Raw genomic sequence first — 15,293 nt, forward strand, 5'->3', positions numbered from 1 at the left:
TTTTATAAAATATTTTTTGATAAAATTTATTTGATAAAAGAACGATAAATTTACGAGTTTCAATAAAGTGAACTGTTGACAAATAAAGATTGATAGCTAATACAATGATATTGACTGTTTGGAAATTTAACATTTACAAATTTACTCACACTCCTTAAATCGAAGGTAACTTCTTAACTAAATCCATCAGACATTTTAATGTCGTGTTAAATTACAACTTTATAGCTAATTTATCATGTTTTTTATTATGTAAATCAAATTATTATGTTAATTTCAAGTGGATTTTAAAATTTTTTGTATCATTTTTGTATGTTAATTACCGAATATTTTATAATGTTTGGAGCAGTTTTAAGATTGAAATGGCAATCAATAATTTTTAAAATACAGTATATCAATACCGTACCTACGCATTACACCCATACGGATTAACGAACGAATGTTAAACGTGTAAAGTGTTCAATTTACCATCGTAAATAAAAGATTCAACATTTTTGTAGGTTTGAGATAATTTAAATACAAAAGTTCCTGATATTTAATATTAAATAAAATTGATTTATTGGATTTCAAATGTTAAAATTATACTATCAGACATCCATACTACTTTCCAACCAGCTATTGGAGTACAGTGACATGCAAAACATATTTTACGACCCGATTAACAATCCCATTAAGATCAAGAGACAGAATTCTGAGAACCAAAATTCGTACGGGCACAAAAGAAAATATGGCCATAAACGAAGTGCACCCTAATTGTGCACGTCTCGGTCTTCATATTGGTGGACAAGTAATGTTTTGAGGACGCTTAATTGGTCGGAACAATTTGACAGCTCGTCCGGTCGAACATTTAAATTAGTAGGTGTGTACAAACTGCATACAAAACATACAGGGGTCAATTCTCGGTGGAAGTACTAATAGACGGGTTAAATTTGTTGTCAGTGTTTCTAATTACGGTCTGTTATTGGAATTAAAACAAAGATTAGATGTCCTCTACAGGGAAAAACGTGTGTGAGTCAGAGTTGTTTGTGCTGAATAAGTTCAAAGAGGAATAGGGAAAATTATTACCACTAAAAGACTTCATAAATCTTATCAGTTTAACTAAAGTATAAATATTTGTACAATGTAACAATGATTCTTGTCATGTACTATTGAGAAATGAAACCATTTTCATTTTTTCAGATATATTCGAAGAATATGTAAGGCACAAAATTGGTAAGTCTCATTTTTATAATTAAATTCATTAATTATTTCACTAATGTTGGTGTCGAGTACAAAATGTGACATATTTCTTTATTTTTTTAAATCGAGTTTATTTTCCTTAACACTTATAGAATTAGAATCTTAATTACTATGGACAGTTTGTTCATTAAATGATAATGATGTTTAATGTTAACCCACTTGAACTCATCCAATTAATCAACTTGTTAAAAATTTGAGTAAGATATTTATCCGCTTACAAGTATAAATAAATGATTGTGTCACAGTTTTCCGTATACACCTTATTTCTAAGCAACTATACATCAGTCAACAATATTACTTGTGTCAGACGTATTGTTTTTCACAAAGCGGTTTTTGTATCTAACAGAAAATTCATGTTTTGTCTTATAGGCGTTTGCCTTGACGTCTAAATTACCAGAATCGTGAGCAATGAGCAATTGTCTTACACTTACACTGAAATATGTCACTTAACTTCCTTATCTCTCGCTTCGAATCAATTCTACATGCATATATTAATTAAAAAATATCCTTTGCCACAATCTAATAGAGTTAAAGAAGGTGTCAAAGTCGGAATTTACGATAATGATTTATAAAAATGACAGGCGATTTCATTTATGAAATCGCCTGGGATTAGGTACGAACATTGTGGACACTGCAGGTGGTAGTCGTGTAATGCCGCAATATCATTATTTTTTAATATTTGTTCATATTTATAGTCGTGAACTGGCGGTAATTAAATTGAACAAACAATCACTGGGGACCTGTTGGCAGCAAGCTAAAACGGAACAGATTACCCATAAATCACTTCAACTTTACTTTGTTTATAATAATGTAAGAATTTAGATAACCATTAATAACCAAGTCAAATGAAGTTGTCACGCAAACGGTATTTAGAAAAATTATCATTAAATTTTACATAGTTGTTAAGTCAGGTAGAACATTTTCTTGGTTTACTTCGTCGAGACAATCAAGAAATAAATCATAGCTGAAAATATAAATATTTGTTGATAGATGAGGTAAATTATTCTCAATTTCCTTTATATGCAAATCCAATATTTTATTGTAAACACTAAACTATTGACAAAATAAAATAACATTCTAGGCACAAAATTAGAATCATAGTTACATTCCTCAATTTAAATAACCCGGTAGTGATTTGACAGCATTGAAATAAGATTATGGGATTAGTCCTCTCAAAATCACCAATATTTGTATTTGCACATTGATTATATAATTTTTTTACCTTTCATAGCAATGTCAGATATTTTTTAATATCGCAATTAAAAAAAGACATAGTGTTGCAAGTGAATAATATTTCAATGGAAAGGGATCAAGATTATTCATGCAATGCAAATAAAAATAGTAGGTTTGGTTAGATGACTTGCAAGAGTTATATGAGGCCAATTGAATATCACTGATGAAAGATAAATCAAGTACAATATTAACATAACCTTCTACGAAAAAAAAACTAAAACATATGCCTTTCTAGACGGTTTGAGCAATAAACAATTACAAAATAATTAGATGATATTATAGAAATTCTTTTCTTTCGCACTAAATCTTTACTTTCAGCATCCTCTTAATTAATTTCTCGACATACTAAATCAACTTTAATTGAGATTTTTTCAGTCATAATTTAAAATCTTCGTTTTATATATAGTAGTGGTCATAATTATAGCAACAAAATATATTAAAAATATGTGCTGTACTACTTGAATTATATGGCAGTACCTATAATGTTTATTTTTTTATTTTGTTAATGTTGTGTCTAATATAAAACTAGTTAATTTAATTTTATTCCTTAAAAAATTGTGCACTTTTTATTTTTCAGTGGACAAAATTATAGAAACATTTTACTTCAGTGCTCTCTGTGAATTTAAAACGAATATTTACCAGTGATTATTATAATTATTTAATCATTGGTTGAAGTGAAACTTTCTACTTTATGGTCCTTCAGTGCCCTCTGTGAATTTAAAATGAATATTTACCTGTGCTTATAATAATTATTTAATCATTAGTTATCATTAGTTAATGTGAAACTGTAAGAAAAATTATATTTCAGCGTCACCAAAACCGAGAGAAACAAGAAGAGATGGTTAAGAGTTTACGATGAGATAATTCAATCATTTTCCGGATAAATACAAAATTTAGAGAAACTGGCCAAATGGTAAAAAATTAAAAAGGAAATTAACTGATATTAAAACGGTGGAAATGGGACTTGCTGAAATTAGTTCAAAGACTGTGAGAAGTCGGTTAGTGAATTCAGGTATTTTTTACTTCAGAGGTACAAGAAAATCTCATACTTCTACCAAAAATGTGAAAAATCAATTTTGATTTACTTAGGATTCCATTTACTGGACCACAGGAACATAACTACACATAAAGTTTGTTATACTCACAGTAAAATATGGTGGCGGTTCAATTATGCTTCCATATATTGACCAAAGTAATCTCCAAACATCAATTCTATAGGAAACATGTTTATAATCCTATAGAAAATACATTTATAACCAAATTCGACGTAAATATCTTACAATCACAAGGAAGTAAAACTAAAAATAGTACTAATCAAATTCATGCATTTAACATGTGTGATTATTATTTAAATTAACGAAACAATACCGTGTTCACATTACCATTGTATATCATAAAATTTGTACCCTAGGGCCAGATACATTTGTTTAGATATGATCGCACAATGCTATGTACAAATTAATGATTTCCCAATAGATTACCCGAGTTCTCATGCATGATTTCATACCGTAAATGAACTTGAAAGACCGCGATATTTATGTACAAATTGCTGTCTTGTAAAATGGCGTTATTTGAAATGTAGAAATTAGACTTTATCTGTCCTTAAGTTTTCCATATTTGTTGCAAATTGTACATTAATCGAGGAGTATTAATAATGTTTTACAAATGTCAAATACAAATCTCAGATGAAATAACTAAACGAGCACTGTTGCAAGCAGGAGAAAGTAATAAGAAAATGACATGTTCATCAGTAGTAGAACAATTAGAGTGTTAAACACCATTTTAAGATATTCTTGTGGGATGTAACTTGACATCGTCTTTCACCAGTTAAACGAAAATATATCATTGGGTTATGTTTATATAGAGTTCTAGAGGATTCTGCCGCACCTTCATATTAACATATTTATTGTACACAACTCCATTATGACCATTGTTAATACTAATTAGCATTATGTTGTAAATCTAGCAGAGATGATATCGATCTGGTGTTTTATTTGATCAAAGGTGTGAAGATTTATTTTTCAATTTCTATAGGATAAGACATTTTATAAATTCTGGGTTATTCAAATGTAAATTTGACTTAAGTACATAACAATTCACGACAGACACATATGACTACGTATATATATATATATATATATATATATATATATATATATATATATATATATATATATATATATATATATATATATATAAATGAATAAATAAAACTTATTTAACAAAAACGTCTTTATCTTTTAAATGATATATAATAATATATGTAGAATCAGAATTTCAAATTTGATTTCACTTCTATCCCTTTGTGAGGTGCAAAACCTATTAATTAATAATAATTTTCGTCAAAAATTGTTAGATTTTACATCCTCTATGTGTAATGATCACGAAGTAAATTGAAGTCGTGTCATATACCTCCTATTAAAACAGGATATGGAATTTTGTACAGTAAGTTAAGTAACACTGCAAAACCTGATCACTTTTAAGCCGAACTTATCCAATGTAATTTATTACGAAGTGGTGTTTTTACAAGTAAAACATTAATTCTGTCAACCCGATATATATCTTGGCAATAAATAAACTACAAAGTATGTAAACATAAATATTTATACAAATATTGTAGGTGTATATTTCAATTACTGTTGAAATTAAATTAACACTTTCATGTCAGTGTTTATACGGTGGGTGATGGTGGCGCCTGCGTACGTTCATTAAAAATTTCTTACTGAATTTAATAATGAATGACTGCGATTTATATTTAAATCTTCAATTATCGATGAGAAAAATTACAAGTAAGCTGAAAATAGAAAGTAACATTAACATTATGTACTTGCACAGTTCAATATGCGAATATGTTTAAACAAACATTACGTTTTCTGCAAATATTTGAGATATACAAATGTGAACGTCCTTTTACATTTCCTATTGTGGAGGTTACCAAGCACCTGATTTAAATTATATGTAATGACATAGGACTTAACTTCTTATCGCATTGTAATTTCTTGAGTTGTAAAGATAATTCAATAGGAACAAATAGAGGAAACAAATTTTGTAAATATTTTCTTACTCATTAATAATCAACCTGGTATTGTCCACTAATGTGACATTAATCATTCATTACATTATAATTTGATTCAATCAAGGATACACGTATGATTGATTGCCCCAAATTTACATTTATAAGGCAATTAAATATAGTTTTTTATACGTGAAACAACAATGATTCACAAATTTAGGTCCATGCACGTCTATATATAATTTTCCAAGAAAATCCACCTGCTTATTACTTGGAAATGAAATGAATGAATTATTTTTATCTCCAATCGAGCAGTGTTACGTACCCAAGTCATGATTGTGTTTCCAGTTCGCCTACTGATTGTCTATATTTGTTTGAAGTATGCATGATTTTAGCAAGCGCACGAGAAGAGTAGTCGATACGTATTTAACTATGAATTTTGCAATATTTACCATTGTATAAACAAAAACGTTTCCAAAATTGTTAAGTAGTTTTTCATTTTACTAACACTCAAAATTTTGTGGCCATTTATCTTGTGATTTATAACGTAATTGAATCAATAAATTTTCAAAACCAATTAACTATAAACAGTTATTTAATGACACTGTTGATTAGTTCCTGCAGTGGAATAGCTAATGTTAAAATATACAAACGAAATGTCCATGTCCTACAAAAATAAACATGGCATATCTTACAATTAGTCATATTTCTCATTTAAATCCAATATGGATATTTTCATGCAATTGACTACCTCCACACAAAAACAATTAAAAATCATTGTCATCTGATTTGAATATTATGACCTGATGACACAGAAGTAAAATTAGGAATTCCTTGAATTGGTTAAAATGGAATATCTTCATTTACATTAGGTTTGACGGTGAACCTCCATATGAGATTAGTACAGTGACAAAAATTATAGTAGCCATGACAATATTTTATCTACCATTAAACGGTTTCAGAATTCCTTCACTTCTTGTTTGAGATTCCTGAAAAAGGTTATGGCCGTTGTTTAAGGCAATTATAAAATCAACATATCTACACGGCGAATTTTTCGCACAATAATTATAAATTAATAACTTCGTAAATGTTGTAATCAACTCGTCCATTTTTATCCCAAAGGGTTTGATTTATTATAAGTGGAATAATTGAATAGTATGAAAGATATAGATCGCACGTTTAAGTACTTACGCCTTTTTCAAACCGCAAGTACTTACATAATTTATAGATGTACGTATAAATCATATTGACACATTAAAACGTTCAACTACTCATTACGATATGAGGCAACTAATTATTAGTAGCAACTAATAGATCCTTATCTGCGTTGCTGCGTTAATAGACTGAACGTTCGCAGTTCACGGAGAAACTTTATATGAGTACGTTGAAGTAGATTATTTATGGATGTGTGTCTTAGAAGTGGCATCCGCCACTTACCTCTGAATATGGACGTAAAAAGATTGATTTAGAAGACGCCACAGTATCATGATAAAGATGAAACAAAAAATATACACTTAGATTACTATAAATAAAAGTTTAACCATTTATGTTTCACTCTTCAAGTTTCTGATACTTTTATATTTTCATTATATAAGTTCTAATTTTTTGCTTTTCTTTCCAGATGACATATGAAGGTCAGGATGGACTCTAGGATAGGTCTAGACTTTATTGTTGAGAATCCCGAGTACATCAGGAAATTGGCCGCAGCCCTCGACACCAACAATGTGACAGTAAAGAAGCAAGTCTTTGAATTGCTGTCGGCATTGTGCGTGCACAATGAAGAGGGCCATGCTCGCGCCCTTGACACTTTAGACCACTACAAGGTTAGTTTTACCGTTGATTTTATCCTGTACGGTGTTTCATAACAATACCTCAAACGCACATCAAGTTGTAAGGCATAATTTTATTGATTACTTCAGAAGACCTCCATATCCATATGGTCATCATTCTGTGCTTTTTCGAATTGCTTCCTTTAAAAATAAAATAAATGTTTGTCTTTGGAAAGGAATATTTCTTTGTTTTTTGTCTTTTGTTATAATTTGTTTCTTTATAAAAAGAACACAATAATTAATTAATGAGTTGAGTGTATAGAAAAAAGTGATAAAATGTATTGATTTTATAATGACATTTTCTACCTTCGTAACAAAATAAAAGAATATTTCTATGCCAAAAATATTTCTTTTGTTATAATTTAATTTTTTACAGTATATAGAAAAGAGTTTCTTAAATAAGTATTGAATATATTGATCAAATGATAAGTTGAACATTGTTATAAGACACTGACCATTTTAATTTGACCACCGATGATTCAGCTTCGCTGGAGCTGAAAGATAATTGACCCCAAAAATAAGCCATTCAACAATTTATATGGAGTTTTCGACAATATTTACAGGAGTGCTGGGTAATAATTTAATTATGACTATTATGATAATAGAACCTTACCATAAATGTAACGCCCTAAAGCACTGCCTCTGGTGTCAAATTATGCGTAAGCATAGATCCCATTAAAAAAATACGTGATACTTTCTATTAGAAGCTAAAGACAATGAAATATGAACCTTGACTAAATGTAATCAAATTTGTGTTAATATACGTGTGCGAAATAATAAGAATTACCCTTTTTATGAATATAAATTATTGCTATGTTAGATTATAATAAATATGATATTTAAAGATATTTAAAATATCTTTAAATGCCAGATGTTGAACTACGACTCACAATTAATGTAAATAAAAAAAACTAATCATAAATCGATTTTTATTCGTTTATCTTCAGTCAATCATTAATTTGAAGGATAATTGTTTTATTTCCTTCTACAATAGTACAATCCAAATAACCTTCTTAATATGGTACTGCATTTGCGATTCCTTCCAATTAGTACTATGTGGGTATGTAATTATTGTAGAATAATTAGTTTATTTATTTACTGCATACAGTATATATTGAATTTTATTTTTGAAGGAATTTCTAGAATCAATATTAGTTTATATTTTAATGATGACATTGTAACTGTGATGTTTGCAATCGCAGTTGAATACATATCGGATGATATTGTTAATTATTCACCAAACTAATGCTTCCTCCTAAACTTTATTTATCTTTTTAATATTTGTAATGAATATTTAACCTAAATATTGTTATGTTTATTTTTTACGTTTGAAACCTATAAGCCAACTGGTAACAGAAAGTTAATTTCATTATTTCATGGTCTTTGAGAGACCACAAATATATTTAATAAGTAAGTAGAAGGTGAAAAATAGATAATTTAGATTAAATTAATGATTGGGGTAGTTATAATATTGTTTTGTTTTATTTTTTCAGAAAATTAAAGGGGAGAGATACAGACTGAATATAATAGTTCAAGAATTGGACCGATCAACAGTAGTGGACTATCAAACAGCGCTGGTAGCGTTCATTAACTGTCTCATTATATCCACATCTAGACTCACGGACAGAACTAGACTGAGAAATGAATTTATAGGTAAGATTTTTAAGTAAACCGTCTTAAAATGCGACGACAAATGACTTGACATTGCGCCACAGTTCCACTTTCCGTGTTCTTTCAATTTGGCAACGATTTACTGGATTTAAATAACCGTTATCTTCAAGATTAATCAGATTTTTTGCGAACTTAATGTAATTGTCAAATTACATAAAAAGACATTGAAGCAACTAATAGTGGACAACGAATTTCGTAAGGACCATTATGGGGAAAGTTTAAAATATATTGTGCATAACGGTCGTGAATTACTATATGACATATTTTATGCACGCACATGTAAAAATAGTTCACCCACTCGCTGATACGACGTTTCCCAAGACCGAGATGTGTTTCATTTGCCGTCCCGTAACAAACTCGTGACCAACAAATTGAATAATCATTTTAATAAAGGCAAACGAACACGACTCCTGATTTAAATAGGTATTGTGTGGCATTTCATCTAGTCAACATAAGATTCTCCACTAAACAGACTGGTTACCATGAAGAAAATATTATTTAAACACCACCACATTTTAACTTACCAATTAAAGAAACGGAAGTTATGAAATATACATGAACAGTTGAAAACAATGGGCCAAAATGACTTTTCTTAAAATGGCAAGCACCATTTTTTTTCAATGTAATGCAAATAAGTGCAATTATAGTAAACAAGCAAAATGATTTTTAATTAATCTGCATTGTTTAAAATAGCATTTGCATTTAACTTGTCACTAATAATAACAGTAAACGAACACTTTGTGGGTTTAACATGAAAAAAAAAACGCCACCTACTTAGTAATCAAAAGGAAAATTCAATTGGTGGCGTTTATATTTGGGGCAATCAAATTATCTTTCATATTCCTTTTATAATTACATAATGTATGTGTCCAAAAATCTTTATTCAAAACACCAGAGAATAGTCCTCTTACTTTTTTTGATCTCACCGCCAATTGAAATTCCTAAAAAGAGCAAATATTGGAAGTTATTTAAAATAATAATATGTTGTAAAATCACCAGGAAAATAAATTAGGTGCGAATTGTATTATAATCAGGACGAGATGAGTCAAAAACAGAACGCTATTAAAACGTGACCGCCATATTTACAGGTAATATAATCTAGTATTTCAATTTTATTGTTGAATATGTTTCTCCATTCTTATTATTATGAATGAATGCTAATGTTTCTACAAGAAAGCACGCACTACAATGACTTCATTACGACCGGTAGATCAAGTTCTATTAACAACTCGCCAAATTTGTAGATATCATTCATTTTTTTCAAAATTTAATCAATCACTTTGATTATATCTATTAATTTTTTTCCCACATAATGAAGACACCCACATTATATTAATAAAAGCATCGTCAAAGCAAATATAAAATTAAGGACGCCTATTTTTTTTTAATAAGCCTCGCAACTCATGTCATTTACCTTTTTCTATGTAACACATATTATTACTATTTTATAAGCCGCCATTATCTATATACGGAAAGTTCAATAAACTTGCTCCGTAGATCCTTTAGAATTTTCATTTTCATGGGCGGGTGTATATACGCTAAACTGGAAACGTATGTACCATGAATGATAATCGCAATTGTGTACGTTTTGTATTCACTTGTATGTTCTTTGCAGGATGCCACCTCCTTCCGGTGCTCAACAACTTACGGTATGTATGCATTTCTAGACTTACTAGGCTGTATTTGCTTTACAGTAAATTGTCCTAGTCATGCAACTCCTTTAAATATTCTCTCACAATTAATCGCTTTAACTTTGTCACTTGAAAAGTTTAAAATATCCTATTTAGAGAGTTCTTAACATTATTAAGAAAGTTATCGTCATTGTAAAGAAATTAATTTATGATTTTTACGATAAATTAAAAATAATAACTTTTAATTGTATCTACCCTAATATTGTTAATAATAATTAACCTAAAATCAATGTCAAAGTGACATCAAAATTAACTTCTAACCATCTAATATATATAATATACGTGAAAATTAATGAATGCTTCATAATGAACTCGTCGAATGATCCTGACTTTAAACGAGGAAGATGATTGTCGAAAACATTGCAGACCTTGCTGTATTAGCGGTCTTATATTTATCCAACTTAACACTGTACATCTTCGTGTTATCCTTTTGCTTCCAAATGTTATTATTAATATATGATCTGCATGATATATTTGAAGAATAATTATGTGAAAAATTAAACATATTTGTCCAATAAAATTTTGAACCACTAATTTGTTATGATTGTTAGAAAATGTGCTGAAGCTGAACCCGAACTGGCTGTGCAATTGGATGTTTTCGACGAACAACGTGATAGCGATGATGCTCAAAGTCTGCATGGACCTCATGGCGTTGACCTTAACTCACCACTTGACGTATTTTACGCTATTCTTAAACAGGTTGGTTTTTGTGGATTAAAATTTATGTTAACTTTATTCTACTACTACTCTACTTAGTTGTTTGGTCTTTGGTTAAATCGAAAGGTACTGTACGTAGTTGTTGGTGCACAACAATCGATTTATATCCCACACCGTCTCGCATGTAACTGCAAATTTCAGATGATTTATCGCATCAGATAATTTTTCTTATCGAGTTGTAACACTACAAATACAGCAGCGCCATAACTGTAATACATATTAGGTAGTAGGTATTTTATGGCAACAGGTTCATATTCTTTAATTCATCCTCCACTTAAATTTTTAATCATCATGGGACTATTTTTGTTAGTTCATACCGAATATTATTAAATTTTAAATCTCTTTTATGTCTATGAGCAGTAAAATTCATGTATTTCCTCATGTAAAATTATAGGTTGCCGAAACTCCACAAGAGATACCATTCCTCAGCATTCTTCAGCACTTGTTACGGATCGACCCAAAAGAGGCGGTCAGCGACATCATTTGGGACACCGCCGAACGTCTGGTGCACCGCGCTACGCTCTTAGAGACCCGCGACGATGCCACGCGACTACTGCGAACTCCCAGTGTACAATCGAAATTTAACTTCTGTCACTGCCAACAAGGGACCGTGGCCACGACGCCCAGCAGGAAACAATCGCTGAGCACCACGCCCCTGAGTCCCACGCCTGGACCGCCCCCACCTCCACCACTAGGTATGTCTCAATTTACCTAAACACACAATTTAAAAAGATAAATTTTGGGAGAAATCTTGGACTACATTCTGTCACTGTGTAAATAACTTGTATAAATTTGCCTCCTTGTTTAGAGAATTAGAAGTTACGTCATTTGTATCATATTTGGATGGTAATAAATTTGAAAGTCTCTTCTTTTCCAGGACCAGCTCTACCTCCTCCCCCACCTCCTCCACCAAATATTCCTGCTCCACCAGTTAATCCGCCACCCATTCCCGCACCGCCCACTGCGCCTTCGATGAAAAGAAACACTAATGCGCAGCAGCAACACGAATCTGATACTGTGATAGAAAAGTTACCCCAGCAGGAAATACCCGCACCAAAATTTAAAATGAAGACCATTAACTGGAACAAAATACCCAGTAATAAAGTGAGTATAAACGTTACAAAATTTAAGGAACAATCACAATAAAACATTTTTTTGTGTGTCAAGGTTGTAGGAAAAAACAATATTTGGACCCAAGTGGCTTACAGCCATCAGCATTCTCCGATGGCTGATATGGACTGGTCTGAAATGGAAGGACTATTTTGCCAGCAAGCCCCCCCATCCCCAAAATTAGGAAACCGAGACAGTTGCTCATCCGAAACAGTAGAAAGGCGAATGAGGAAAGAAAATGCAGAGGTAAAACTACATGTCATACTATTAATTCGTTAAAACTTTTATTTTGTTTATAGATTACCTTGTTGGATGGCAAACGAAGCTTAAATGTAAACATATTTTTGAAACAATTCCGGAGGTAATTACTTATGATGTATACAGTACAAATATGTAATACAAATGTTCTTTTAGTTCTAACGAAGATATTATACAATTAATACGAAATGGCGAACACGATGAAATAGGAACCGAAAAATTAAAAGGACTACTAAAAATACTACCAGAAGTAGATGAATTAGATATGCTAAAATCTTTTAATGGTGACTTTAGTAAATTAGGAAATGCAGAAAAGTTCCTAATTCAACTAACAAATCTATCAAAGTACGTAAAATATGTTTTTTAAACATTTATTATATACTTCTAATTTCAGCTATAAGCTAAGAATTGAAAGTATGTTACTGAAAGAAGAATTTGCATCTAACATGGGATATCTCGAACCCAGTATTAACTCTATGATTATCGCAGCACAAGGTTAGGTTGCAAACCAAGTTGTTAAGAAACCTTGTATTAATTTCAGTTTATTGTAGATTTAATGACCAATAAACCTCTTCAGGAAGTTCTCTATATGATATTGATCGCAGGAAACTTTCTCAATGCGGTATTACTTTTCTAATATAATCGCGATAATATATTTTCACATTTTCTGTTTCTTAGGGTGGTTATGCGGGTGATGCAGCAGGTGTTAAGCTTACTTCGTTGCAGAAAATCACAGATATCAGAGCTAACAAACCAAATATGAATCTTATTCATTTTGTAGCTTTAGTAAGTATAATTTATTAGGATAGTTAGTTCTCGTTCGAAATCAATATTAATTTTTTAGCAAGCAGAGAAAAAGAACAAGAATCTTTTATCCTTTACTGACAATATAAGTGTCCTGGAAGACGCAGCAAAGTAAGAAAATCCTCCTTTGAAATAAAATTTATTGAAAATTGACATTTTTTCTTTGCAGAACCACAGTGGAGCAAATACAAAATGAAATTAATGCTTTAGATGTCAGGATAAAGAAAATTAAGAAGCAAATAGATCTTCCATCTACTGAATCTGAAATACAACATCAAATGATAGACTTTTTAAAGGTAAGTAACAATATACTGGCAATAATTCTCATTCAGTAATGGTAAATGTTTCATTCAATCTAGATGGCTGAAAGAGAAGTGGCTAATTTACAAAGAAACATGGGAAATTTGGATAGCGTGCGCCGGCAATTATCAGATTTCTTTTGTGAAGACGCGAACTCTTTTAAATTAGAGGAATGCTTTAGGATATTCCATGGTTTCTATTGTAAGTTTAAACAAGCAATCGCAGAAAACGAAAGGAGAAGACTGCAAGAAGAACAAGCCAATGCACGAAGACGTCAGAGGGAAGAATTATTGGCTACGAAGAGAAGACAAAGTAAGTTCTCAGAAAAAAATATAATATAAATATATAAATTATTTTGTACTGTTGCAGTGGAAAATTTAGCTGGAGCTCCAGACAATGAGGGTCCATTTATTGATATGCAAATTTATGACACTAGGGCAGGTTTTCCATCGAAAAAGGTTGTTATAAAATATTGCAATGTTTAAAAATTAACAATGTTTTTATTTTTTGTCCATCTAGGGCAGGAAATCAGTAAATGGCAATGGTATGTCAGAAGATGAGGTGTCAATAACGGGATCTCCCTTACTCTCTAGAAGACGTTTGGGCTCATTCAATGGTAATAACGGTGATTCAACCACCGGTAAGGAAGAAAAATCGCCAGGTAAAAATGAAATACATGTTACGCGTATGCTTTTCAACTAATACAATTTTCTAGACATAACACCAAATGGCAGTTTGAGACGTAGAAGAAGTCGAGTTCTATCAGAAGAGGATGAAGGTAATTTAATGGACTTCCTTAGGGCATCTGGACATGATACAAGTCGAGAAAGAAAATCATGGGGAAGCTTAGGTATATAGATATGATATTAAATTCATTGTAATTACATTTGTTTCATTGTTAGATCGATCATGGGCAAGAAAGGCTAGAGGAAGCGGTCCTAGAAAACGTCCGGCACTTCTGGGTGCTGATTTTTCATCAGAACGAGAGAGACCATCATCCCCCTCGCCACTCACAGAATCGAAGCCACTTCCAACATCGGCACCAGAGGAAGAAACCAAACCAAAGGAATGGCGTCAAAAAATCGAATCTTGGCTTCAAGCCAACGAAAGTGATCAAGCCAGTGACGAACAAAGAAGACAAAGTAGACGATTAACTAATAGAAGATCAGTTGAATTAGATTCAGGTTCGCGTGGATAAATTTATTTATAATTAACTTACTTAAAAGATTTAATTTTAGAAAGTGAAAGAAGTAGTACTCTTGACACTTTACCAGAAGGGAAACAAGTTTACAGTGGCAGTCAATCTAATTACAGAAAAGTGTATCCAGCTTGGAAACCTTCTTCCACTATTGATAAAACAGATGTTGTTAGTGCTATGGAAGCAGTTGAAGGTCTGATAATTGTGGTTCGAATTATTTTTGGGTACTAACT

The 15,293-nt window shown here is 31.1% G+C and overlaps 1 protein-coding gene across 4 annotated transcripts in view; it reads left to right on the top strand.

The window, feature by feature from the left end:
• LOC109609102 (inverted formin-2) overlaps nt 1-15,293 on the top strand; it is a 44,435-nt gene that overhangs the window by 27,040 nt on the left and 2,102 nt on the right. For 2 of the 4 annotated variants that reach the window (XM_020025729.2, XM_049964443.1), the window contains 21 exons: nt 1,177-1,209; nt 7,104-7,305; nt 8,805-8,964; nt 10,598-10,631; nt 11,225-11,372; nt 11,785-12,085; nt 12,268-12,494; nt 12,558-12,746; nt 12,800-12,861; nt 12,915-13,103; nt 13,153-13,253; nt 13,310-13,380; nt 13,437-13,544; nt 13,603-13,673; nt 13,732-13,858; nt 13,922-14,174; nt 14,232-14,320; nt 14,382-14,523; nt 14,578-14,712; nt 14,765-15,046; nt 15,101-15,253. In XM_020025729.2, coding sequence (XP_019881288.1) covers nt 7,111-7,305; nt 8,805-8,964; nt 10,598-10,631; nt 11,225-11,372; nt 11,785-12,085; nt 12,268-12,494; nt 12,558-12,746; nt 12,800-12,861; nt 12,915-13,103; nt 13,153-13,253; nt 13,310-13,380; nt 13,437-13,544; nt 13,603-13,673; nt 13,732-13,858; nt 13,922-14,174; nt 14,232-14,320; nt 14,382-14,523; nt 14,578-14,712; nt 14,765-15,046; nt 15,101-15,253 — 3,037 coding nt within the window. In that variant the 5' untranslated portion in view covers nt 1,177-1,209; nt 7,104-7,110. The remainder of the gene's footprint in view (nt 1-1,176; nt 1,210-7,103; nt 7,306-8,804; nt 8,965-10,597; nt 10,632-11,224; nt 11,373-11,784; nt 12,086-12,267; nt 12,495-12,557; nt 12,747-12,799; nt 12,862-12,914; nt 13,104-13,152; nt 13,254-13,309; nt 13,381-13,436; nt 13,545-13,602; nt 13,674-13,731; nt 13,859-13,921; nt 14,175-14,231; nt 14,321-14,381; nt 14,524-14,577; nt 14,713-14,764; nt 15,047-15,100; nt 15,254-15,293) is intronic. The other 2 variants (XM_020025731.2, XM_049964444.1) reach the window with 1 other exon arrangement.

This window comes from Aethina tumida, chromosome 3 (assembly GCF_024364675.1).
Source record: "Aethina tumida isolate Nest 87 chromosome 3, icAetTumi1.1, whole genome shotgun sequence".
In the NCBI taxonomy this organism is placed as follows: Eukaryota; Metazoa; Arthropoda; class Insecta; order Coleoptera; family Nitidulidae; genus Aethina; species Aethina tumida.